Genomic DNA, 26850 nt, shown 5'->3' on the forward strand with positions numbered 1-26850 from the left:
AAAAGCCAAGAGTGTTGGAGCCAGGCGGATCTCTATAGGGAGGTCATGCCAAAGTTGGGGGGCAACAGCTGAGAAGGCCCTATTTCGGCATGCCATCCCCCTCACCTCTTTCAGGGATGGCACCTTCAGAAGGGCCTCCCAGCCTGATCTTAGAGGACGGGCAGGCTAATATGGAACAAGGCGGTCCTTTAGGTAACCAGGTCCTAAGCCGTTTAGGGCTTTATATGTCAGAGTAACACTTTGAATTGGGCCCGAGCAGCAACCGGCAGCCAGTGTAAATTTTTCAGAACCGGCATGATATGAGTCTGTGCGGCAGTGTCACTTACCAGCCGCACAGCCTGGTTCTGTGCCAGTTACAGTCGTCGGACCGTCTTCAAAGGCTGCCCCATGTATAGCGCATTGCAGTAGTCCAGTCTGGTTGTTACCAGTGCATGAGTGACTGCTGCCAGGCTCCGCTCATCCAGGTAAGGGCGAAGTTGATATATTCTCCGCAACTGTAAGAAGGCACCCCTGGACACCGAGTCCACCTGGGCTTCCAAGTTCAGACTCGGGGTCAAGGAGCACCCCCAAGCTGCGGACCCTGTCCTTTAGAGGGAGTGTAATCCCATCTAAGGCAGGGAAATGGCCCTTTAACCTATCTGGCGGGGCACCTACCAGCAGCACTTCTGACTTGTCTGGATTGAGCCTCAATTTATTGACCCTCATCCAGACCATTATCGAGTCCAGGCACGAGTTCAGAACAGTGACTGCCACACCTGGATGGGTAGAGAATGAGAGGTAGAGCTGGCTGTCATTAGCATATTGCTGACTCCTCAGCCCAAACCTCCTAATGACCTCCCCCAACGGTTTCATGTAGATATTGAACAGCATGGGGGACAGTATAGAGCCCTGAGGAACCCCATGACACAACTGCCATGGATCAGAGCTACTGTCCCCCAGCACCACCTTCTGGACTCGATCAGCCGGGTAGGAGCGGAACCACTGTAAAACAGTGCCTCCGATTCCCATCCCAGCCAATCTGTCCAGAAGGACACCATGGTCGATGGTGTTTAAAGCCGCTGAGAGGTCCAGGAGAATCAACAGGGATGCATTGCCCCTGTCTTTCTCCCCGCAAAGATTGTCAAACAGGGCGACCAAGGCAGTCTCTGTCCCATAACCTGGCCTGAAACCTGATTGAAATGGATCTAGGTAATCAGTTTCATCCAGGAGGGTTTGGAGCTGCTCAGCCACCACACGTTCCAACACCTTGCCCAGAAAAGGGAGGTTTGCTATTGGTCGATAGTTGATCACTAGACATGGGTCCAGATTAGGGTTTTTTTAGGAGTGGGCAAATCACGGCCTCCTTTAATGGGGCAGGGATCACTCCCTCTCTTAACGAGGGGTTGATGACCTCCAGGATCCAGGTGTGAACTCCCCTGGCAGATTTCTTTATTAGCCATGATGGGCAAGGGTTGAGTTGTGTAGTGGTGGCACGAACCGATCCAAGCACCCTGTCCACATCCTTGGATTGTAACAACTGGAACTCATCTAATAAATTATGACATAAGTCCGGAGCACTGGACACAACCGTAGGCTCTGCATCAACAGTGGAGTCCAACTCTTTGCGAATCTGAGCAATTTCCCCCTCAAAGTGTGTAACAAATTTGTTACAGCGAGCCACTGAGGAGTCCAGGACCTCCACTGAACCATTAGGTTGAAGAAGGTCCCGGACCACTCGAAATAGCTCAGCTGGACGACACTCCAAGGAAGCAATACGACTGGAGAAATACTGGTGTTTCGCCAGCCGTATTGCCACAGAGTAGGCTCTAAGCTGCGTTTGGTCATAGTCGCAGCAATATTTCCTCCATCTGCGCTCAAGCCGTCTCCCCAACCGTTTCATAGCCAGAAGCTCCTCTGTGTACCATGGAGCCATATAGGCTCTGCGGGCAGGGAGAGGACACCTAGGTGCGATCGTGTCAACTGCCCGGGCCATCTCCTTGTACCACAAGGCGACCTGGGCTTCGACGAGAGCGCCAACCATATCAGCTGGAAACTCCCCTAGAGCACTGGTTCTCAACCTTGGCTTATTCAGGAGTTGTGGACTGCAACTCCCAGAAGCCTTCACCACCAACTGTGCTGGCTGGGGTTTCTGGGAGTTGCAGTTCAAAAACATCCGAGTAACAAAGGTTGGGAACCTAGGCCCTAGAGCATTCAGGAATCCTTCAGGATCCATAAGTTTCCAGGGGTGGATAATTTTAATTGATCCCCCACCCCTGCAGAGGGTAGTAGTGGCAGAGAGTCTAAATTTTACCAGAAAATGATCCGACCATGACAACGGAGTCAAAGATAGATCCACCACATCCGGACCACCATCCCACCATCCCGTTGAGAATACTAGGTCACGTGTATGGCCTTCCTCATGAGTCGGGCTGATGACAAGTTGAGACAGCCCCGTGGTTGTCATGGCGGCCATGAAGTCCTGAGCTGCCCTTGATAAAGTGGCCTCGGCATGGATGTTGAGGTCTCCCAGTACCAAAAGTCTAGGGGTCCTTACCACCAGATCCAAGATCACCTCTGTCAACTCAGGCAGGGAGACGGTTGGTAAGCAGCAGGGTGGGCGGTACACCAGCAGAATCCCCAGTCTGTCTCACAAACCCAACGCACAATACAGGCCCTCTAGACCATTTCCCAAGGGGACGGGGAGTCTGCAAAAGTGGAAGGAATCTTTGTAGACGATTGCCACACCTCCTCCCCACCCCTCCGGGCGACCCTGGTGTTGGACCAAGTACCCAGGGGGACATAACTGAGATGGAGGAACTCCTCCATTTTCTCTCACCCAGGTCTCAGTAATGCATGCCAGGTCGGCCCCCTCATCCAAAATTAAGTCATGGATGAGGGCAGTCTTATTTTTTGCCGAGCTGGCATTTACCAACAGTCCCATGTGGCCCGGGGGGGGGTGGCTGATATGCTCACCGGGTACCATTTGGCTGGGAGTAGAGCTAGAAAGGGGGATAGGTGTAAGGTATCTAACCCCTTTCTCCTACGCGGGCATGCTCTACTCCCACCGCCATATCTTCCCCTGCCATATATTGTCTCTATTGGTTGCCCCAGAAACCCCTCAGACCCCCCTGTTTCCCAGCTTGTTCCCCAGCCGGTTCCTTCAGGGAATCTGGCAGCCGGCAGGAGCCCAGCCACAGTCCCACCGTCTCTCACACAGTGAGCTGTAGAAGGTAGATGTTGTTCAGCTCCCCTGAGGGCAGCAATGCTGGTCTGGTAGGGGCCTAGAAGCAGCTCTGACTTAAAACCCTTCTTTCCCCTTGAGCCAGGTGGCTGATGTTGGGAAGGGGATCAGGCAGCCAGAAACAACAGGGCCCAGTCCTGCAGAGCAGAGGGAGACTTAGCCAGCTCCCTTGGCAAAAGGCTGGCAGCTCCCAGAAGCATTTCCAGCTCCCAGAAGCATGTTATGTATAAAATTTCTAAGAGTAAATAAAAACTCTTAGACACAGGTCTGAAGGTGAATGCAAGAAGCAGCTTTTATTTTAGCACTGCAGCAGCGGGGAAGCTCAAGTTGGAAATCCCCCAAGAGCTTCCGAATAAATGAGGTATCAGCATTGATTTTTATACTCAAAATAATCTCCCTGCCCCAAAGACCAGTTGGCCAATGAGTTCACAATCTATCTAATTAATATCCCTTAATTCCACCCCTTTCCCACCCAAAATCAAAGCCCTCCCTCTTGATCATCCCACCTCCTTTTTATTATTCTTTCTTATGACCGTTAGTATCAATTTCCACATTCAGCAAAAGCTATTTCCAAAACACACATTTTTAGTACATTGGTTACACTGGGTCAACGGTTAGTAACATTGTTTACTTAACTTCCTGTTTTTGACTTTGTCTGGAACATTTCTGCTGACCCAGGCATCTGTGCCCAAGTTCACATCCTCTTTTTGTGTTAGTCAAGCAGTATCTTAAAATAATTCTTGCAACTGAAGCTGCAAACATAAGCAGGCTTGCTTTGCTCTTTGTTAGCCCTAAACTCTCATTCATTATCAGTAAAATTTGTTCATTATTGGGCCTCTCTTTTTATCCATAACAGGATAACTCTGCATATGCTTCTTGCTCCTGGACCTGAAAATGCACTCTGCACATGCTCCAGAGTCAGGGGTGTGGGGGGTTGGGGCAGAAGGGGGGATAAAAGTGCCTCCTCTTCCCCGGCTTTAGGAGAAAGGAGGGACCGGATTGGCCCCTATTTCCCTGGCTCTGAACCCCCCCTGAACCCCAGACCAGCCTCCCCTTCCATGGAGGAAAGCAAGCAAGGAAGAGCACTCACTCCTCACCTCTCATGTCCGTTTCCCTCTCTCACACTTTCCTTCTTGCCTTAACTGGAGTTTTCCTTTGTCCTGCATGTGGTGACACCATGACCTGGTGGGTGGGCTGGAGGCAGAGGAGAAGCCTGGGACTGACATGCAGACCCCGTCGGACAGGACCTCTGGCTTTGAACAGTGCCATGCCAGTGCCCACCAGGGCGGCCAGTCATTTGTGCCCACCACCATCTACATAGGAGTAGCAGAAGGGAGGTGCTGAGGTTTGCAGAGTGTGGCCAGGGCTAAGCACAAATGCAATGAAATGGGTGGCAGCAGCCATATCCCCTTCGGTCCATTGAGCCCACCACAAGCTACCAGTTCTTGGAATCTGAGCTCATAGCTTTTCATTTCTCTCTCTCTCTTGTGTGTGTGTGTTTTTTTAAAAAAAGGCAATGCTGCACATCTAACTCATACCTAAAACACACACACTATTCACTTCCTAGGTCTCTCCACAAAGACAAGTGTTTAATTTGCCAACATCCTGAAATGGCTCTCTTCTCAAATCACTCCACCACTCTGTGAAATTGACAAGGAAAGGCTCACTTTTGGTTCATTTCCAGTAATTCCAAGTGCTGGAAAAGAACCAAAACAGAACCACCCTACCTGCAACACTATAAATAGATGGCCTTGCAAAAATGGGGTTCTCTATTCTTCCCGATTTATACTTAGAATCAATTTAAGGCTATTCACAGACACAATAAAAAGTTGAAATGTTTTTGTTCATTTATTTATTTATTTAAAAATCTTTGTGCCTCACCTTTCTCCTTAAAAAGGACCCAAAGTGGCTTACATCATTAAAATAGAGTATTTAAGTGGTGAGCATACAAATAGAAAAAGAATCAAGCAGATAATTCTGTACACCAAAAAGCATCGGCAACGCCAAAACACATTCACAGCAGTAAGGCACAACGATTCATTTAAATTTTAAACCACCCACTTAGGCAGCCAGTCACTCAGGGGAAGTTTGCCTGAAGAGAAAGGGCTTTGCCTGCTTGGGGATTTTTTATTTAAACAGCCGCAGACCAGAGAATTAATTCTATGCAATTATGATCAAATGCAGCTATTGAACGAGAAGTGGACGATAGCATTAGATTTATTTATTTATTTAATTTATAGCCTGCCTATCTGGTCTTGCGACCACTCTAGGCGGCTTCCAACACATAAAAACAACATATCAATATAACAAAAAGAAAAAATAAACAAATTCTACAAGATGGAAAGAAAATAACAGAAGGAAAATGAAGAAGGAAAAGTTAAGTATTAACTGGAGGGAGGGCCTGCATAAACATCCAAGTTTTTAATTGGTTTTTTAAAATACCCAGCGAAAGGGCCGCACGAGTCTCTGGAGGAAGGTTGTTCCAGAGGTGAGGAGCGACCACTGAGGCCAGGTTTCTTGTTTTTTCCCTTCCGGGCCTCCCTCAGCGTCAGGCTCCTCAGCCTTACCTCCTGACTCGATCGAATGATACGGGTAGATCTTGGTGGGAGTAGGCGTTCCGTCAAACATCAAGGCCCTAAACCTCGTAAGCATCAAAACTTTGCAGTCAATGCAGAACCAAATGGGCTGCCAGTGCAATGTGGCCAAAATAGGAGAAATATGATGGTATTTTCTCACCCCGCTAAGGTGTCTGGCCACCCCATTCTGCACCACTTGGAATTTCCGCATCAGCCTCAAAGGTAACCCCACGTAGAGCGCATTACAGTGGTCTAATCTTGAGGTTACGAGTGCATGTACCAAGGTAGTGAATGCCCCGACATCGAGATAGGGTCGCAGCTGGACTATCTGCTGAAGATGAAAAAAGGCGGTACAGACCACCGATGCCACCTGAGTTTCCATGGTGAGCACCGGGTCCAGATGGATCCCCAAGCTGCAGACCCCACTCTTAGCGGCAAGGGTCACCCCCCCAAACATGTGTTTCCCAAACCACCTACAGTGGGGGCGCCCACCCTCAGGACCTCTGTCTTGTCCGGGTCCAGCCTCAGCCCATTTTCCTGTATCCATTGCAGTACAGCCTCCAGGCAGCACCGAAGGGACAGAATGTTATCTCCTGCAGTTGGTGAAAAGATGTAGAGCTGGGTGTCATCAGCATATTGATGACACGCTGCTCCACATCCCCTGATGACCCTACCCAGCAGCCTCATATAGCATTGGGGAGATAATCGACCCCTGTGGAACCCCACAATGGAGTCTCCACGGGGCCAAGACACTCCCCCTAAGCTGTACTCTCTGGGGATGGTCCTCCAGGAAGGAACGGAGCCAGGCAAATGCCAGGCCACCAATTCCCAACTCAGAGAGCCTCCCCAGGAGGATACGTACTGTGGTCGACGGCATCGAAGCCTGCTGAGATGTCGAGGAGGACCAACAGAGGCATTTTAGCCCATCAGCCTCCCTCCACAGGTCATCGTACAGGGCAACCAATGCTGTTTCTGTACCGTGGTGCGGCCTGAAGCCAGAATGAAACAGATCCAGGGCGTCTGTTTCATCCAAATGAGCCTGAAGCTGATCAGCCACCACCCTCTTGACCACTTTGCTGATGAAAGAAACACTGATGACGGGCCTATAATTGCCAATTTTGTCCGCCGTCAAATTAGGTTTCTTCCTTATGGGCCTAATGAGTGTCTTCTTGAGGGCAGGAGGAACTCTGCCCTCAAATAGATGAAGCTATTTATGACACAGAACAAGGAAAATCAGCCAGAATTATATGTTTATAAAACACTACATTTCCTCCTTTTTTCCCACTGGCCCTCCAGTTATAAACACGAATTGTTTCCAACCATTTAGTAATCTTTTGCTGTTAGTCGTTAAGTCGTGTCCGACACTTCGTCACCCCATGGACCAGAGCACGCCAGGCCCTCCTGTCTTCCACTGCCTCCCAGAGTTGGGTCAAATTCATGTTGGTAGCTTCAATGACACTGTCCAACCCTCTCGTCCTCTGTCGTCCCCTTCTCCTCTTGCCTTCACACTTTCCCTGCACCAGGGTCTTTTCCAGGGGGGCGTCTTCTCATTAGATGGCCAAAGTATGGAAACCTCAGCTTCGTGATCTTAATAGCTTAGTAGCAATCTTAATAGCTAACAATTTGAAAGGACAGGTTCCTGAAATTCAGCAAATTTGGCCCAAGATTGTTCAGATGGAAAAAGGAAACCATGGAGAAACAGTAGAAAGGCATGTACATGAAGGAGATAAAAAGTTCCTAGACAATATAATGATCAGGGTCCCTGAAGTAAAATATTTACTGCAGCAAAAAGAAGTATCAGTTTAAAAGTCAAACTGACAAAAACTTCTACTGAAATAGAAGACCTCCCAGAAAATGAAAAATTACTGAAGGCAAAAATAGAGGACTATGTTTTTCCTTCTGTCCATGGCGCGGGAAACAGAGTTTTCAGTACACAAAACGCACCAAGTAAAAACATCTAGATAAACGAGAAATTTAAAAATAAAAGTTTGGCTAAAATACTGCAAAGCTTCCTTGACCAACGGGAAATGAGAAATACATATTCCCAAGACATGTTTCTGAAAGACCTTCAACGGCTTTTAAGTCACCATTCTGTTCCGGTTGTTCTGTTTCATTCAACCAACTGTAACCATGAGAAGGGTTTTGATTTACATGAAATGTTCAAGGAATGGTTTCTGGAGGCCACCCTCACCCCTACAGAGCCTCCAGGATCACGCAGGAATTTGAACCCAGGTCTCTTGAGTCGAAGTCCAACACTCTTGGCACTATACCTCTGGCTCTCAATCCCCTTATCATACAGAAATTCTCACCAAATCTACAGTATTGCTTTCAGTCTTTCCATATGGCACATATGTGAAGGAGGGCGTGAGAAATCAGTTGTGAGTCTTTTATATCGAGTAAGCCCTGGGGAGGTTACCATAAGGAGGAACTGATTTGATGGAACTTAATTGCTGTTGTTTCTTATGCTCACTGTACCCCAACAGGCCTCTTATTACCCGTTATGCTTCCCTGTTGGCTGGAAACGTTCAGGTTTCCTCATAATTCTATTCTTCTCCTATTGTTCTTCACATGTAATTATGTGAAGTAGAAAGTGCATCTGTGTTTCTTTTCAACTCGAAGTAGGAATCACATGCGACTGAAAACTGATGGATTTTTTTTCCTTCCCCTCATTTTGGAATTATGGGAAACATGACAAACACACAAAGTAGTCCAGGAAGGAAAGAAAGAACAAAGACTGCCTTGCACTGTTCCTGGGAAGGATATAAATATTTCTGATAAAGTCACAGATTTCTTTGGTTGTAGTTGGAGGTGAAAGTAACTTTGTTATTCACCAAAAAATTTACTGAGAAACAGGAACAAATATTTTTAAGGCCTCACCACCGAGATTTGATGGGTTAAATTTTTACAGAAACCCTTTTCACTGTACAGGGAACATTTCAACTGATTATTTCCAGCATGAGTGTGTGACACTGAAAGAGTGGCTACTTGGTGTGGATTCTGTGATGTTTACTCAACCTGTCACCCGAACGGAAGCTTTTCCCACACTCCATGCATTTGAAGGGTTTCTCTCCTTTGTGAACCATTTCATGGGAACGAAGGTGATCCCTACGACGGAAGCTCTTTCCACACTCCAGGCATTTATAAGTTTTCTCCCCTGTGTGGATTCGGGAATGGACAGTAAGATCACAACTCTGACTGAAGCTCTTTCCACACTCCTGACACTTAAAGCGTTTCTCCCCTGTATGGACTCTTTGGTGTTGTCTAAGGGTCTGGGCTGACTTTAAATGTTCTCCGCATTCAGAGCATTTATAACATTTCTCCGCCATATGAGTTGCATGGTGTATCTTGACTTGATTCTTCTGTTTGAAGGCCTTCCCACACTCCGGACATTTAAACGGTTTCTCTTCTTTGTGAACGGTTTGATGCACATTAAGTGATGACTTTTGGGAAAAGCTCTTTCCGCACTCCAGACATGTAAAGGGCTTCTCCCCCGTGTGGGTGCGTTTATGTTTAATAAGATCTCCACTCCAAATGAAGCTCTTCCCACACTCCAGACATTTATACGGCTTTTCTCCTGTGTGGATCCTTTGGTGGTTGGTCAAGATATAATTGCGACTGAATGTCTTCCCACACTCCATACATTTATATGGTTTTTCTGCTGTGTGAGTTTTTTCATGGCTGGTAAGGTGATGTTGTCTTTTGAATCTCTTTCCACACTCCAGACATTCGTAGAGTTTCTCTCCGGTGTGAATTCTTTCATGGAAAACAAGATTACCTTTACAGCTGAAGGTCTTCCCACACTCTTGGCATTCATAGGGCTTCTCACCTGCGTGGATCTTATGATGCCTACTAAGGTTGTCCTTCAGGCGGAAAGCCTTTCCACACTCCAGACATTCAAATGGCTTCTCTCCTGTATGCACGCTTTGATGGCTAATAAGGTATCTTTTCAATCTAAAGTTTTTCCCACATTCCTCGCAATCAAATGGTTTCTCTGTGGTGTGGACTGTGCGATGAGAAACAAGGTCTCCACTCTGGCGGAAGGCCTTTCCACACTCCACACATTTGAATGGCTTCTCCCCCGTGTGGATTCTCTCATGGGCAGTAAGAATTTCTCTCAATCTAAACGTTTTCCCACATTCCAGGCATTCAAAGGGCTTCTCGCCTGTGTGAATTTTCTGATGGGAAATCAGGTTGGAGGTCTGGCTGAAAGTCTTACCACACTCAAAACATTTATATGGTTTCTCCCCAGTGTGAACTCTTTGGTGGGAAGTGAGGCTTGTGCTCTTGCTGAAGGTTTTTCCACACTCCAGACACTGGTTTTCAGACTGACTGAAGCTTTTTCCACACTCCAGCCATGTAAACGGTTTCTCCCCCTTGTGAATTTTCTCATGGCCATCTAGGGCCGATTTACGGGCAAAGGTTTTCCCACACTCGGGGCACTCATGGCTTCCTTTGCCTCTGGATGTTTTCTGAGGGACTTGGGCTTCCTCTCGACAAGCAAAGGGTTTCTCCATCTTCTCCTCGACTTGCTTTCCTCCAAGTTTCTTGTTTCCATCTTGATTCTCAACAATCTCTATGGCATCTGAACATTCACCCTTTTCCTCTGCCGTTTGATGGCCTCCTCTTTTGTTTCTGCTTTCTGACATGTTTCCTGTTAAAAAAAGTAAAGAAACCTGAAGTAAGCAGCAGATAACAGATATTCAGACTAAGAAAGAAAGCACATCTGTGATGGCTTGTAACCCAAACGGCTTTCTACAATAAGAATGACAGTAAAAGATGTAACCTCCACCCCTTGAACATCCAATATTCTACAGGGACTAACAATTTAACTTAGCAAATGGCCACACCTCAGGATAAATATCGAGGAAACTCTTTGGCGTATGGTGCTGCCGAGAAGAAAGTTTATGTTACAACATGCTAATTTGAATCATCATTTTTAAATCCTTAAGGATTCTCGACTTGCTATTTTTTTTCTAATTTTATTTTTACCCAACCCATTTAGCCCCCCACTCTTTGAGGAACACCAACATCTAAGTCACGGATGATGTCAAACTGCAAACGATAGCAAAGCATGAAGAGAGAACTCAGTTTTCAGAACAGCCATAAAAGGTGCAAGATATACGAAAGTAAGTGTTTACATAGAAAAATGCAGAGTTCAGCATTTAGCAGAAAAAAACCACAAATGCATCATTATAAGGTGGGCGACTGCTGGCTTCACAGCAAATGTGGCAGAAACTTTAGCTCAGGTATCAGCAACTGATTTGGAATTATTTGTTTCTGTTTCACCTGAGAACCAACCACCCTCGGGTGTTAAATGAGTCTGACAGTGAAGAGTGGGAGCAACCTGGAGAGAGTCGCATTACTTCTACAGTATGTGATGAAGTGTATTTTTCTAATTAGAGATGGGTTATGTAGTCATGTTTTAACCATAGAGAAATCCATTTTGAGTCTGACACAGGCTAAGTTCTGGAAAATTACTAGTAGTTATTTTCAGCTTCATGTCGCTAACCTTATCGCTGCAGCTGGAGAGAAAAACATAGCAGAGTCAAAATATCTCTAACCTGAAGTATAAACAATTCTTTGGTGTTGGTGGGAAAGTAGGGCATAGCCTATGCTAATTCTTTCCTTCGTGATTGGTCGAATATGTCAGGAAGGGGCAGGTTGGAGAAATTTACAAGAGGTTGGAAAAACAGGAACTCTGAGAGAGAGAAGGAAGAAGAGAGTTTTGGGTATCTTGAAACATGGCAAAGGAACCTGATTTAACAATATGGACTGCGTAAGAATATTGTTTGTTTTCCTTAGTTTATAGTTTAGATTTTGTTTTGTTCAACAGTTAATTTTTATAGAAGGTGCTGAAACGTTATGCTGTTGCTTAGAAATGAAACTGTAGAGAAATGTTTTCTTTGTTCACTTAAATAAACTCATGTTGTTTAATAATTGGCCTTTCTAGTCCTTTGAACAGAACAGTTTCCCTATAGATAATGAATTTGGCCTTACGTTACCAAAATTGAGTCAGTGAACAGTAAAGATACGGTATTAAGTGGTTTCTTTTTAGTAAAATCGAAACAGACTTAAATGCAGGTTCTCCAAGAGTTCATGTCCCGGAACTGTGTTTGACTCAAGCAGTTAACTTCAATCGGGAGTGAAGGAAGCCTGGATTTTCCTGTTTCGTGGTTTTTGATCTCATTTATGAGACCAATAACTGACATGGTGGCTGCGGTGGGACGATCCACGGGCCTGATTTGCAACCTGATTTCAGTAGTGTTACACCCGTGCTTTCTTTTTACACACAGTTTGCTTTGGATTATCCAGATGCTGTGGTAAATTGAAGCTGAGGGTCAGGCACGGACTGTTTTCAGTTTGAAACAGGGCAGCAACACAGCGTGGGTTGTCCTGTTAATTGTTTAATTTTTTTTTTCTCTGCTCTATTTTCTTTTCAACTGAAGCCCTGGCTGAGAAGGGTCAGTTGTGGGGGCGAATTCTGTTAAAGGACTAAGTGTAAATTTCTAAAGTGAGCTTTTTCATTGCTAAGCACAGCTAGTTCACGGTACCTTATCAGCGTTTTCAGGGCAGTTTTATGGCTGGCGGTAATTGATTGCCGAAACAGTGGGAGGTTTACAGCTCAGCGGCTGCAAGCAGTCAGCATGGCTCAGCATGTTACTGAGAGGAAAACTGGCCGGAGGAAAACATCCAGCGAATTGCGTTTGCTGATGGAGGAATCGGAGGTTGACGAGGAGCAATCGATTGTTGAAGATTCGGTTGAAGAAGAAGACCAATTGGATTTACAAATGGCTGGGTACCCCCAGGAGTTTGACCCACTACCTATTCCAAGCCGGAGAAATTCCAGAGGGCGAGCGCAGGAGCAACATCCCCAACCCCAACCTACAGAGGAAGCCGTTGGTGAGAATCCGTCTGGTGTGGGGGGGCATAATCCAACCACACCGATGCCTGCGTCTGAGGAGTTAACCCAGCTGGTTGCAGATCTAGTGAGGACCCAAAAGGAGTTTGTTAACACTTTGAATCAGGCTGAGAAAGTAAAGACTAAGTGCAGAGAGCAGAAGGTGCAAGAGCTGCAAGAACAGAGAAGGGCTAAACAGGCAATTAAAGACTCTATAGCCAGTGTGGATAGGGGAAGTCTACCTAGATACCAGGAGGGCGATTGTGTGTTGAGCTTCCTTAAGAATTTCAAGCAATCTTGCCAAGATTTGGAGATACCTAGGGACTGGTACGTTAAGTTACTGCGTACCCAAGTTGCTGGACAGTTGGCCACAATAATAACCAAAGTGGCTGAGGAAGATTATGATTGGTTTGAATTAGTTTGGGTTATTAAACAATGATTTGGTTATACAAAAGAGCTACTGAGGCAGAATTTTAGAAAAATCAAGAAACTGCCTAATGAGAGTTATGCAGCTTTAGCTGACAGGCTGGAATTTTTAGGAGACCAATGGCTGGACTCTTTGAAAATCAGATCTGTAGCAGATATGAGAAAGGCATTGTTCATGGAGCAATTTATGAATTTGGTCCCTTTAGAGTTGAGGAGTTCTTTGCTTGAGAGAGAATTTAAAGACCTCCAATCCCTTGTGCTGAGGACTGACGAAATGTTATTGTTTAGGAAGCCTGAACCAGCGCCTAGAGCCAGAGCAGAGGCGCCTAGAGCAGAGGCACCTAAGAGACAAAGCCAGCCTGATTTTAAAAAGCCTTACTATCAAGAGTATAGGCAGACTTCAACTGATCAGCGCAGGAGTTTAGCTCCAAATCAAAGCACACCCACTTTTGCTTGTTTTAAATGCGGTGGCCCTCATCTACAAAAGGACTGTGGACTATCTCAAGGACCCCCTAGTCAAGCTAGGAAGTCAGATGTTAGGACACCGGTACCTGCGCCACGCAAATATAAGGGAGGCACACCCAAAGTATCTCTGGTAAGCCCTAACACCCCAGAGAGCCAACAAGTACCAACCCAAAGCCAATCTGTTATGGGTACAGTGCCTAGACAGAATCAACCCAGCGTGAGTACTACCACTTCACTAACCAGTGATAGACAGGCAGCGGTAAACTATTATGTGCCTCAAATATTAGATGTTCGTGGAGGAGAAGAATTAGGAACTATGAGACAATCTCCACAGGGGAAAAAGTATACCCTAATGGACCCAGGTTGTGTGATCCCTGAGTCTCAGAAAGAATGGGCTATGAAGACTTATTCTGAGGAGGTGATTTTGCCTACTGATGAAGGACAGGTGGTTTTAAATGCTTATAGTGATTCTGGTGCTGAACTTTCTTCCATATCCCGAAAATTTTTGCACCCAGAGCTGATTTTGGACAATTTAAGGTTACCTATTAGGACCTATGGTTCAGGAGAGGCGGGAGAACAACATATTCCTCTCGCGTTCGTGGAATTATCGTTCAAAAATTGGCGTGGTACTAAAATTTCCCTCAATCATGAGGGGAAACCTGACTTCTTGCTGGGAAATGACCTCACCTATTTGAATTTCAAGCAGAGCCAAGAAGGTCTTACTGTTAAAGTGGTCACCCATTCCCAAAGCCAAAAAACAGAGACTGGGGGTGGTTCTGATGAAGCTGTCCCTACTACAAACTTAGAACAGCAGCAACATCTAGTGGCAGAACAAGGTAATGCAGCTAATACAGAAGCAGAAATAGAGGAATCAGTGCCTATGGGGTCAGCTGAGTTTAAAGTGAAACAAATGACTGATCCCTCACTAGCTTCCTTGAGAGCACAAGCGGATGACTATGCTCAAAACCCAATACCACAGCAAGTTAACTTTGTGTGGGGCCAGAATGGACTTTTGTATAGAGAATATCATCCCAAATCACACTTGAACATGCAACCCACACAACAGCTTGTAGTACCACAGGAATACAGACTGAGGATTCTTGAGTTAGCTCATGACAATCCATCTAGTGGTCACCAAGGTGTGCAAAAAACTTTAAAAAGAATTTCTCAGCATTTTTATTGGCCTGGTATTAACAAAAATGTGAAGGACTATGTCAGTTCTTGTGACTGTTGCCAAAGGACTGGTTATCAGGCAGATAAAACAAAGTCTGAAATGTACTTGATGGAAATACCTGATCAAGTTTTCCAGTGTTTGCAAATGGATGTCATGGGACCTTTTGTTCCAACTAAGTCTAAGAAGAAATACATCATCTCTTTCATCTGCCAAGCTAGTCGTTGGATTGAGGCCTATGCGTTGAGCAATCTAAGAGCTTCCACCATCGCACGCATCATCATAGACTGTGCTCATGTATTGGAGTACCATCTCAGATAATTTGCGATCAGGCGGGGGCGTTTCGTAGCTCCTTAATGGACAAAATTTGTGAACTTAGTGGAATAGAAATAAAATTTAGCTCCGCCCATCATCCTGAAAGTCATGGGTTAATTGAGAGAGGTCAACAAACCTTACTGAGGATGATCAAGACCATGGTACAGGTGTATGGTAACATTTGGGACGATCTGTTACCATTTGCTTTATTTGCTTATCAAAGTTCTGCTCATACTTCTCTTGGTGGTTTCTCTCCAAGTGAAGTGGTATTTGGGAGGAATCTACAAGGACCTTTGGATTTCCTGAAATCTGATTGGGAAGGTGTGGTGAAAAGCAGCACAGTTCCAGTTGCTGATTTTGTCAGAAATCTGCAAGAAAAACTGTTAGCTGTGCAAGAATTGGCTAAGGACAATTTGCTAAATGCTCAATCAACCCAGAAGCTCTACCATGACAGACATTCCAGGCACAGGGAATTTGCTGTGGGAGATTTGGTTCTTGTTTTAAACCCCCTCAGACCTTCTAAGTTAGAAGTTGGCTGGGAAGGTCCAGGGGAAGTGGTACAGAAACTGGGGAATAACAATTATTTAGTAAAAATGTTGAATTCTGATAAAAAGCCTGTAAGTTACCATGTCAATAGGTTGAAATTATATAAAGACAGAACTGCAATGGTTTTGCAATATAATGTTGCTTGTTACCAGTCTGAATATGAGCCTGTAGATATGCTAGCTGAATTAGAAGATGCTGGTACTTGGTCTGACAATCTTGTTTTGACAGGTACTTCACTCCAGAAGGAAAAGCTGTACCAAATCCTAGAAAAGTATCAAGATGTTTTTTCAGATAAGCCAGGTTACACAAATTTGGTCAGTCATGAAATTATCACTACTGACAATCAACCAATTCGGTCTAGTCCATACAGAGCAGTTGGCGATCATGCTCTACGGATTGAACAAGAGATACAAAAGATGTTATCTCTGGATGTAATTGAGGAGTCATCATCCCCATACTCATCTCCAGTGGTTCTGGTTTCGAAAAAAGATTCTACTGGTAAGATCCTTGATGAGATAAGGTTCTGTGTTGATTACAGGAAGTTAAACAGTGTTACTGTTTCAGATCCTTATCCATTGCCTAGACTGGATCATTTAATTGAAAAATTGGCCAAGGCAAATTTTATCAGCATAATTGACTTAAAGAATGCTTACTGGCAGCTGGATTTAGCCGAAAATTCACGAGATAAGACCGCTTTTATCACTCATGTAGGCACTTTTAGATTCAAAAGGCTACCATTTGGATTGAAAAACGCAGGAGCATCATTTCAGAGAATGATAGATAAAGTTTTACAAGGTCTACCTTTTGCTAGTGCTTATCTTGATGATGTTGCTATTTTCAGTTCTGATTTTGACTCTCATATGTCTCATGTTGAAACTGTGTTGTCTAGAATTCATCAAGCTGGACTTACTGTCAAAGCTAGCAAATGTCAATGGATGAAAGGGAAGGTCATGTATTTGGGTCATTTGGTTGGTCAAGATGAGATTCATACTCTGCAAGCCAAAGTTCAAGCTATCAACGATTGGCCTATTCCAAAAACTAAGAAGCAAGTGCGTTCATTTTTAGGTGTAGTTGGCTATTACAGGAAATTCATCCCTGATTTCAGTGAATTGGCTACACCTCTGACAGAGCTAACTAAGAAGTTAATTGGACCCCCGAGTGCCAAGGGGCTTTTGAAGCCTTAAAAGCGAAGATTATTCATGCCCCTATACTGAAATCACCTGATTTTGATAAGCCTTTCATTTTGCAAACCGATGCTTCAGAATTTGGATTAGGAGCTATTTTGTTACAGCAAGGGGAGGATGGGAACCTATATCCTATCTCATACTTCTCTAGAAAGCTCTTGGAAAGAGAGAGGCATTATGCAATCCTTGAAAAAGAGGCTCTTTCTATATATTGGTCTCTTAATCTTTTAAGACCTTATTTATGGGGGCGTAAATTTACACTCCAAACTGATCATAGAGCCTTAGTCTGGTTACAAAAGATGAAGTCTCAGAACCAAAAATTGTTAAGATGGAGTTTAGCATTACAGGATTTTGATTTTGAAGTTCAACATATACCTGGGAAGCTAAATGTGGTGGCACATGGACTTTCCAGGATGTACTGCGAATATCCAGATGTTCCTGACCGCTAAAGAAGATGGAAGATGGTTGGAGTAGTTACTGTGGTTAATAAACTAACATGCTTGTTTCCTTTTTGTATATCTGAATGGTGTGCCAAAAGATTATATTACTGTTATTGTTTGTTATAATCCATATATAATCACTTACTTTTAGTTGTTTTATCAATTTACTTTAAATTAGCTCAGAATAACTGTTCTGAATTTAGAAGAAATTTAGCGGGGGTGTGTGATGAAGTGTATTTTTCTAATTAGAGATGGGTTATGTAGTCATGTTTTAACCATAGAGAAATCCATTTTGAGTCTGACACAGGCTAAGTTCTGGAAAATTACTAGTAGTTATTTTCAGCTTCATGTCACTAAACTTATCGCTGCAGCTGGAGAGAAAAACATAGCAGAGTCAAAATATCTCTAACCTGAAGTATAAACAATTCTTTGGTGTTGGTGGGAAAGTAGGGCGTGCCCTATGCTAATTCTTTCCTTCGTGATTATTCGAATATGTCAGGAAGGGGCAGGTTGGGGAAATTTACAAGAGGTTGGAAAAACAGGAACTCTGAGAGAGAGAAGGAAGAAGAGAGTTTTGGGTATCTTGAAACATGGCGAAGGAACCTGATTTAACAATATGGACTGCGTAAGAATATCGTTTGTTTTCCTTAGTTTATAGTTTAGATTTTGTTTTGTTCAACAGTTAATTTTTATAGAAGGTGCTGAAACGTTATGCTGTTGCTTAGAAATGAAACTGTAGAGAAATGTTTTCTTTGTTCACTTAAATAAACTCATGTTGTTTAATAATTGGCCTTTCTAGTCCTTTGAACAGAACAGTTTCCCTATAGATAATGAATTTGGCCTTACGTTACCAAAATTGAGTCATTGAACAGTAAAGATACGGTATTAAGTGGTTTCTTTTTAGTAAAATCGAAATAGACTTAAATGCAGGTTCTCCAAGAGTTCATGTCCCGGAACTGTATTTGACTCAAGCAGTTAACTTCAATCGGGAGTGAAGGAAGCCTGGATTTTCCTGTTTCGTGGTTTTTGATCTCATTTATAAGACCAATAACTGACACAGTAGTCTAGAGTGCACACAAGCGTAACAACTTTTGAGCACAGTAGCAACAGCACCTTCCTGTCGGTCACTGTGTTTCCCATGACTAGGTACATCAAAGCGTTTTTCTCCTTGGATCCTTTTCTCTTTTCGGAGCAGCTCAGAAGTGAAATTATAGATTTTTGGAGGTGTGAAAGGAGCTGGGCTGAGTTCATTACAAGTAGTCCTGACATCTGGTGTCCAGCTTGGCCACTCGAGTGGTCCTCTAGGCAAGGAAATACTTCAAGATTTGGGAAAGAGCAAAAGTGCCGGCAGTTTGTCGATTTTTAGAATGCCTCAGAAAGCTCAGATAAAGGGGGGGGGGGAGAGTGGACACCGGTTGCCACAATGAAGCTGATAATCTCTGATTCGCCACAACAGTCTCGGTTAATTCAAACCCCTACCAAGAAATACTCCTAAGTGTTTTAGGAAAGAAAGAAATTCTCCCTTGAATATCTTTCAATATGAATGGTTTCCCCCCTATTTGATGCCATGGGCAAGGAAGTTGAAACAGAGACAACCTGAGCTGAATCACAAACACCATAAAGTTGGAAAGGTTATTTCTATCACAACCGATAAACAGGGAACCAGGTCTAGTTATCTGCTCTTCTGAGACTGGAAGAAAAGATATTGACTTCTGGAATAATAGAAAAGTGGCATATTGTACTTTTTTGCAATAAATGACCCAAATTCCTCCAGGCAGCCTGGCCAGCTAGTGGACTCTGGGACATGTAGTCCAAGTAGTCATATATCCACACTGTAGACACTACAATAAACACATTACAGTTAAATTGCTAGGATGAAAGTATCAGATAAAGTTGGTTCAATCAGAAAAGACTCATAGTAAGCAAACTGAGTTACAGGTCACCCACAGTCGGTCAGTATTTTTGCTCATCTCCCAGCAGTTCTACACTTAAAACTCATTTTGTTTCTAACTACGTCACACTCGTGCCAAAAGACTGAGGAAGAAATACATACAGCGGCCTATTTTGAGGAGCAGATTCCTGACGATTCAGAAGAAGGTGGCAGAAGACCGATCCAGAATTGATCCTAGGGTACAGGATGCAGAGAAAGCCAACATTAGGCAAACGTCAGTCCTGGTGGAAATAAAAGTAAAATCTTATTAAAAAGAAATAAATCCCTTGCACTGAAAGGGGATAACATCTTTAAAAGCAAGCAGACGATGGAGAAAGCTGGACCATAACTACCCATTCTGGAACTGAGGGCAAATTGCAGAGCAAGTCCGCTTTTAAATTCCGGGTGTGGAAATAATAAAGGAAGAAATCCCACCTCTGGGGACACCCTGCCATCATCTCCCCTGGCCTATAAGCAGTGACCAGAGTCCCGTTCCATCACTCTAACCACAACACCACCCTGTGCAGCAGAATCGTACGGGAGGGAGGGGCACAAAAGTGCAAATAGATCTCCAGAAAATTTAAGAGAGGGAAAACTAACCCAGTGCCTCCCCTTTGGGAGGGGGGAAGCCAAGTCTAAACGCGAAAAAGAAACTTCCAAGGTCTGGAAATCGATTAGAAGGCGATGAGAAGCTGCGATCCCAGGACAAGAGGACGATCCACCCACTTTGCCTCCAAAACCGTTTGAAAGGAAGGGCGGAAGTCGGTACCAGCAAGTGGTACAGGAAGAAACAACACGTGACAGGCTGCATTGACCAACCAGAACAAGGACTGGGAGGACTAAGCCCGGATTGGCTCCTCTGCAGCCGGAAGGAAGAGGGAGCGGAGAGCGAAAGAGCATATCGGTAAAAGAGATCGCCTCTCCGTTTCCCCATTTCCTGCTCTTCTAGGAATAACACCATCCACTGATTGTAACCCTTGCAGAGCCAAGCCCCCTTACCTGTGCTTCCCTCCCAAGTAGGGTTGCCAAATACAGGGGTAGAAAAGGAGGACGTAGAAAGCCAAAAAGGAAGACAGAGGAGGACGCATTAGGGGGGGTGGGCTCTGTGTTGGGGAGAATAACTCTTCGATCACCATTGAACCTAAGCAGACAGGCATAGGCATCCTTCAGTCTTGAGAGTCTATGGTAACGTGCTCTGCATGGAGGACTTGGAACAGCATCTAGTGTGGCTGAGGAGGCCAATTCGAGGGTGACAATCCCTTCCACACTGAGGACAAATACAATCTGCCCCCTGTCCAGCTCCCTGATTTTGCTTATTTCGTGACTGCCTCTTTGCCTCAGCCTGCTGCCCAAGGGTCTCTTCACATTGGGAGAGGCCGTGATGCACCTCCTGCCTCCAGGCTGAGCGCTCAGATGTCAGGGTTTCCCATCTTTGGAGATCCATTTCCAAGGCCTTCAGATCCCACTTGCAGATATCCTTATATTGCAGCTGTGTCTCCCTCTAGGGCAGTGGTGTCGAACTGTGGCCCTCCAGATGTTCTTGGACTTCAACTCCCAGAAGCCTTCACCACCACCTCTGCTGGTCAGGATTTCTGGGAGTTGAAGGCCAAGAACATCTGGAGGGCCACAGTTCGACACCACTGCTCTAGGGCTCTTATTACCATCTCCCTCTATCACCATCTCCACACAAGAATTGGAGGTTGTTCATGATTTTGGGTACCTTGGCTCAACCATCTCTGACACTCTCTAGAATGTTGAGCTGGATAAATGCATTGGCAAAGCAACTGCTATGTTCTCAAGACTCACAAAAAGAGTATGGCTCAATAAGAAGCTGACAGCATACATCAACATCCAGGTCTATAGAGCCTGTGTCCTGAGCACACTCCTGTACTGCAGTGAGTCCTGGACCCTTCATGCACAGTAGGAGAGGAAGCTGAACACCTTCCATATGTGTTGCCTCCCATGCATTTTTGGTATCACCTGGCAGGACAAAATCCCAAACAGAGTAGTCCTACATCGAGCTGGAATTTTTAGCATGTATACATTACTGAAACAGCAACATCTACGTTGACTCGGGCATGTTGTAAGAATGGCTGAAGGCCGGATTACAAAGGATCTCCTGTATGGAGAATTAGTGCAGGGAAATCGCCCATTCAACCTACTCGGTCATTAAAAGGTCAAGACTGGGAAAGTTACATTTTTTGGGGCTACAAAATTCAGAATCCACTGGCCACTGTGTCTTCTTGTTTTAAAAAGTGTTAAAAAAAACCAAATCTACATTTACATTTACTGGGCTCCCAGGACCAATGGAGACAATCTTTTCCTTCCTTTAATGGAGACCCATGCCCCTTTTTTATTGATTTTTTTTTTTATACAGCCCATCTGGCTGCCAAGGCCACTCTGGTCATTTTAGAAAAACAGAATTAAACAATAACATCAAAAACAAAACAATCAGCAACGATTTTAAACACTTTGTAAAAACCAGAAGAAAATAAAAACAGAAGGCGTTGTGAGCCAGATATAAGAAATCTGGGAGTGTTAAAACACTCTTATACCAGCAAGCATGATATCTGACCACACACAGACTCAAAAGAGAACAAGCACTATTTATTTCGAGTGGCCACTCGGGTCCCCCAGGCACGAGGGACACTGACCCAAAAGTACAAAGAGCTTTTTTTATGCCTTCTAACCACAAGGAAATAAATGTACAGAAGAATCCTCATTGGCTGAAAAGTAGGTCCAGGGATTTGTTAAGTATGCATTCTATAGGGTAGGGCAGCAAAGGGGCATATGTTTTCTAAGTATGCAGTCACCCCCACCCCCTTTTGGGTACTCTAACTTGTCTGCAAGCTGTTCTGCGGTTACATTTCAATAGGAAATTGGGTAGACAGGATATTCGTGGTCGGCCAATGCACCACAGCCTAGCTTCAAAGTGGAGCAAGCAGGTGCATCCACGACAAAATCCAGTGACACCAAGTTCAGTGAGAAAAGAAAAGCCCTCCACACTTCAAAGCAAACAAGAATAGCAAGGGTCTGGGGAGGGGGCTGTAGAAGCATCCTTTAATAAACTCAGACATTCACGTTCACAGCGTGGATTTTTCTCTGCTTGAGAAATACAAAGGGTGGAGAAAATGGATTTGGAGAGATTTGCACACACACAATGCTTACCACAATACATATGACAAAGCCACACACACACACACACACATATATATGTGTGTGTGTGTGTGTGTCTATATCTATATCTGGCTTTGCGCGTGCACATACATACACACACATGCACACAAAGCCATTTTCTCCACCCTTTGAAATTTCTCAAGCTGAGAGAAATCCCCTTGTGTGTGTGAATTTCCAGCTCCCAGAAGCATGGGGGATAACTCTGCACATGCTTCTTGCTCCTGGACTTGAAAACGCACTCTGCACATGCCCCAGAGTCAGGGGTGTGGGGGTTGGGGCAGAAGGGGGGGATAAAAGTGCCTCCTCTTCCCTGGCTTTAGGAGGAAGGAGGGACCGGATTGGCCCCTATTTCCCTGGCTCTGAACTGCCACCTCCCCCAGAACCCCAGACCAGCCTCCCCTTCCATGGAGAAAAGCAAGCAAGGAAGAGCACTCACTCCTCACCTCTCATGTCCGTTTCCCTCTCTCACACTTTCCTTCTTGTCTTAACTGGAGTTTTCCTTTGTTCTGCTTCCATTGGAAGCAGCCATTCACTAGGTGGATAGACTGGGGAGGGGGCTTCTACAGCTGTAACCAATCAAGTAGCCTTATCTCTGAAAGAAGGGAGGATTTACAAGTGCTGGAACCAAGGAAGGAGGGAGAGGTTCACTTTGAGGTTTGGCTGCAGGGGGGTGGAGGAGGGGATACAAAAGCTGGACATTTTAAAGTTTTTTAGCTTTGCCTGTTGGATGGAGGACATTATCCTGAAAAGGCGGACATGTCCTCTTTTTGCCGGACCTCTGGCAACCCTACTCCAAGGAGGCCAAAGCAAATAATCACCCGTGTGTTTTCTAAGCTTTGATTATCCACACAACTACAAATCTAATTTTGCTGAACAAGCTGGTCATGGCAAAAGGATCAAAATGCTCCAGGAGGCACTGTTGAGGCAAGTCAACCAGGAGAGCTTAAACCCTGGAGGTCTGTGCGTGGGAAAAGCCAGCAGTGCCATCCTGTTGGGGTCTACTCAGATGTGAGACCTTTCTAACTCCAGAGGGTTTACTCCCAGGTAAGTGCATCTAGGAAGGCAGCAGAAGCTGCCCCTCTGCTTGATACAAAAAAATGTTGTGTAAGGGGAAAATAAAGTGTGTATGTTTGTGTAGATAAATTAAAAAATAAAACTTTTTAAAATGTAAGCAGTCTCCTATTAAACAGTCTTAAAATGAATGATTAAGGTCTAAAAATTCAGAAAATGCGGAAAAGGTAGACTATCAGATTGCTACAGCCGGTCATTCAAGATGACAGTGAATGGAAAAGGCATGTAGGTGCATGTGGTGATGGCACCATGGCCTGGTGGGTGGGCTGGAGGCAGAGGAGAAGCCTGGGACTGGCATGCAGGGAAGTGCATCTAGGACGGCAGCAAAAGCTCTTATGAGAAATGGACAAGATCAGCGGCCCCTCTGCTTGGTACAAAAAAGTGTTGTAAAAGGGGAAAATAATGTGTGTGTGTTTGTGTGGTTAAAATAAAAATAAAGCTTTTAAAAATTTAAACAGTGTCCTATTAAGCAGTCTTAAAATGAAGGAATAAGGTGCAAGAATTCAGAAAATATGGAAAAATTAGAAAATCAGATTGTTACAGCTGATCATTCAAGAGACAATGAGTAGAAAAATCATGTAGGAGTATGTGGTGACACCACCATGACCTGGTGGATGGGCTGGAGGCAGAGGAGAAGCCTGGGACTGGCATGCAGACCCCGTGGGGCAGGATTTCTGGTTTTGAGCAGTGCCACGTCTGTGGCCAGCAGGGTGGCCAGTCATTTGTGCCCACCACCACTGACACAGGAGTAGCAGAAGGGAGGTGTGTAGGTTTGCAGAGTGTGGCCAGGGCTAAGGACAAATGCAATGAAACGGGTGGCAGCAGCCATATCCCCCCTTTGGATATCCACTATTCTGCAGGAACTAACAATCTAACCTCTCAAATGGCCACACCTCAGGATCAATATGGAAGAAACACTATGGCATAACTTGCTTAGTTTATGTTATAACACGCTAAACTGAACCATTAAAAGTCCTTACCATTTTAAGTCCTTAAGGATTCCCAACTTCCTACTTCTTTTTTTCCCTCAATTTATTTTTTATCCCACCCGATGAGCCCCCCACTCTTTGAGAAATACCAACATCAAATTCACAGATGATGTCAAACTGCAAAGGATAGCAAAGCATGAAGAAGAGTGAACTTAGGATTCAAAACTGCCATAAAAGGTGCAATATTTGCAGGACAACATACAAAAAAGGTTTTAGCATAGGAAAATGCAGAGTTCAGCATTTAGGCAGAAAAAAAACAGATGTATAATTATAAGGTGGATGACAACTGGCTTCATAGCAATATGTGTGAAAAGGGTTGGCGAGAGGGGGGGCTTAGCAGTCCATATAAGATAAACAAGGAGTCAGTTATGGGATGGAACAGGAACTTCAATCGTAGCCTACATCCATAGAAGTATCATACAATTTCTGCTTCAGTCAGATACTGCCTGATGTCCAGTGTCCACTTTGGGATGTCAGAGATTTCAAAACAGATGGAGACATTTGGACATATCCCTGGGAGGGGAACCAGCATGATCAATGGTGTGGAAGCCAAACCCCAAGAGGAATATACGAGGTGGATCAGAATACCTCACCAGAGATGTTCAGACTGAAGCTGGAGGACCATCCATCAGCAGTGCTTTACTTCTGGATTCCAGACGTTGGCAGATGATTTGGACTCAATGACCCTCAGGGTCCCTTTCAACTCAACTATTCGACAACTGTAACTCCACACAATACAAAGGACACTTACACATGCACACAAACAGGTAGCTTCAGATCAACACTGGGGAAGAGATGTAGGACCAACGGTCCCATTGCAACTGGTCTTTGGAAATGTGGCAACATGTATAAGCAACGTATTTGGGATGGGGCTGTCTGTATGTTTGTGTATCACAAGGGAACCTCTCCCCCGGTCTTGAATAAATGAGTTTGACAGTGATAAGTGGGAGCAACTGGGAGAGCATAGCATTACTTCTAGAGTAGCTTAGTGTGCTCACAAATCTAACAACTTCTGAGCACACTAGGCCACAGCACCTCCTCGTAGCTTACTGTGCTGCCCATTACTAGGTACATCCAATCGTTTTTCTCCTTGGATCCTTCTCTCTTTAACTCTTTCCAGAGTAGCTTAGAAGTGAAATTAGAGATATTTTTAGGTGTGAAAGGAGCTGGGCTGAATTCATTACAAGTAGTCCTGACATCTGGTGGCCAGCTTGGCCACTGGAGCAATCATCTAGGAAAGGAAATACTTCAAGTTTTGGGAAAGAGCAAAAGTGCCGGCAGTCTGTCAATTTTTAGAGTGCCTCCGTAAGCTCAGGTAAAGGAGGGAGAGTGGTTAGGGGTTGCCACAATGAAGATTATTATCCTTGATACACCACATCAGTCTTGGTTAATTCAAACTCCTTCCCAGCAATGTTCCTAAGCATCTAATCAGAGAGAGAAAAATTCTGCCTTTAATAGAGGATATTGGGACATGTAATCAAAATAGTTGTATTTCCACACTTTAGACACTACAATAAACCTATTAGAGTTAAATAACTAGGATTAAAGCACTTGATGAAGATGGGTTGAACACAAAAGACTCACAGTAAATAGACGAGCTACAGGTCACCCACCATCGGTCACTATTTTTGCTAATCTCCCAACAGTTCTACGCTTAAAACTCATTTTGTTTCTAACTACGTTGCCCTCATGCCGAAAGACTGAGGAAGAAATACATACACCGGCGTATTTTGAGGAGCAGATTCCTGACGATTCAGAAGAAGGTGGCAGAAGACCGATCCAGAATTGATCCTAGTGTACAGGATGCAGAGAAAGCCAAAATTAGGCAACAGTCACTCCTGGTGGATATACAAGTAAAATTATTTTAAAAAGCAATAAATTCTGTGCACTGAAAGGGGATAACATCTTAAAAAGAAAGCAAAAGATGGAGAAAGCTGGACCATAACTAGCCATTACCTGGTGTGGAAATAATACAGGAAATCCCACATCTGGGGACACCCTGCCATCATCTCCCCTCACCTATAAGCAATGACTAGAGTCTCCTTCCTTCCATCACTCTAACCACTACACCACCCTGTGCAGCAGAATCGTACGAGAGGGAGGGGCAGAAAAGTGCAAATAAATCTCCAGAAAACTCAACAGAGGGAAAACTAACCCAGTGCCTCCCCTTTGGGAGGGGGGAAGCCAAGTCTAAACGCGAAAAAGAAATTTCAAGGTCTGGAAATGGATCAGAAGGCGATGAGAAGCGGAGATCCCAGGACAAGAGGACGATCCACCCGACTTGCCTCCAAAACCGTTTGAAAGGAAGGGCGGAAGTCGGTACCAGCAAGTGGTACAGGAGGAAACAACACGTGACAAGCTGCTTTGACCAACCAGGACAAACGCTGGGAGGGCTAAGCCCGGATTGGCTCCTCTGCAGCCGGAAGGAAGAGGGAACAGAGA

At 44.7% G+C, this 26850-nt stretch overlaps 1 protein-coding gene across 11 annotated transcripts; it reads right to left on the reverse strand.

The window, feature by feature from the left end:
• Nucleotides 1–3488: 3488 nt before the first annotated feature.
• Nucleotides 3489–26841, reverse strand: LOC110070544 (uncharacterized). 11 transcript variants are annotated; one of them, XM_078387770.1, is made up of 5 exons: nucleotides 26564–26836; nucleotides 26128–26199; nucleotides 24997–25127; nucleotides 19295–19366; nucleotides 3489–10447 (listed from the first exon to the last, which is right to left on the reverse strand). In XM_078387770.1, the coding sequence occupies exon 5, from the start codon at nucleotides 10440–10442 to the stop codon at nucleotides 8778–8780; it is 1665 nt and encodes a 554-aa protein (XP_078243896.1). In that variant the 5' UTR covers nucleotides 10443–10447; nucleotides 19295–19366; nucleotides 24997–25127; nucleotides 26128–26199; nucleotides 26564–26836; the 3' UTR covers nucleotides 3489–8777. The 11 variants fall into 11 exon arrangements, with proteins under 11 accessions (XP_078243896.1, XP_072843654.2, XP_072843657.2 ...); XM_072987553.2 differs by having other exon boundaries at nucleotides 19295–19413; XM_072987556.2 differs by having other exon boundaries at nucleotides 19295–19413; nucleotides 24997–25133.
• Between the last annotated feature and the right edge of the window lie 9 nt (nucleotides 26842–26850).

Source organism: Pogona vitticeps, chromosome 2, assembly GCF_051106095.1.
Source record: "Pogona vitticeps strain Pit_001003342236 chromosome 2, PviZW2.1, whole genome shotgun sequence".
Classification (NCBI taxonomy): Eukaryota; Metazoa; Chordata; class Lepidosauria; order Squamata; family Agamidae; genus Pogona; species Pogona vitticeps.

What these genes read in the sequence shown, in the direction of transcription:
- LOC110070544 (XM_078387771.1), bottom strand. Translation starts at nt 10,442, where the DNA reads ATGTCAGAAAGCAGAAACAAAAGAGGAGGCCATCAAACGGCAGAGGAA.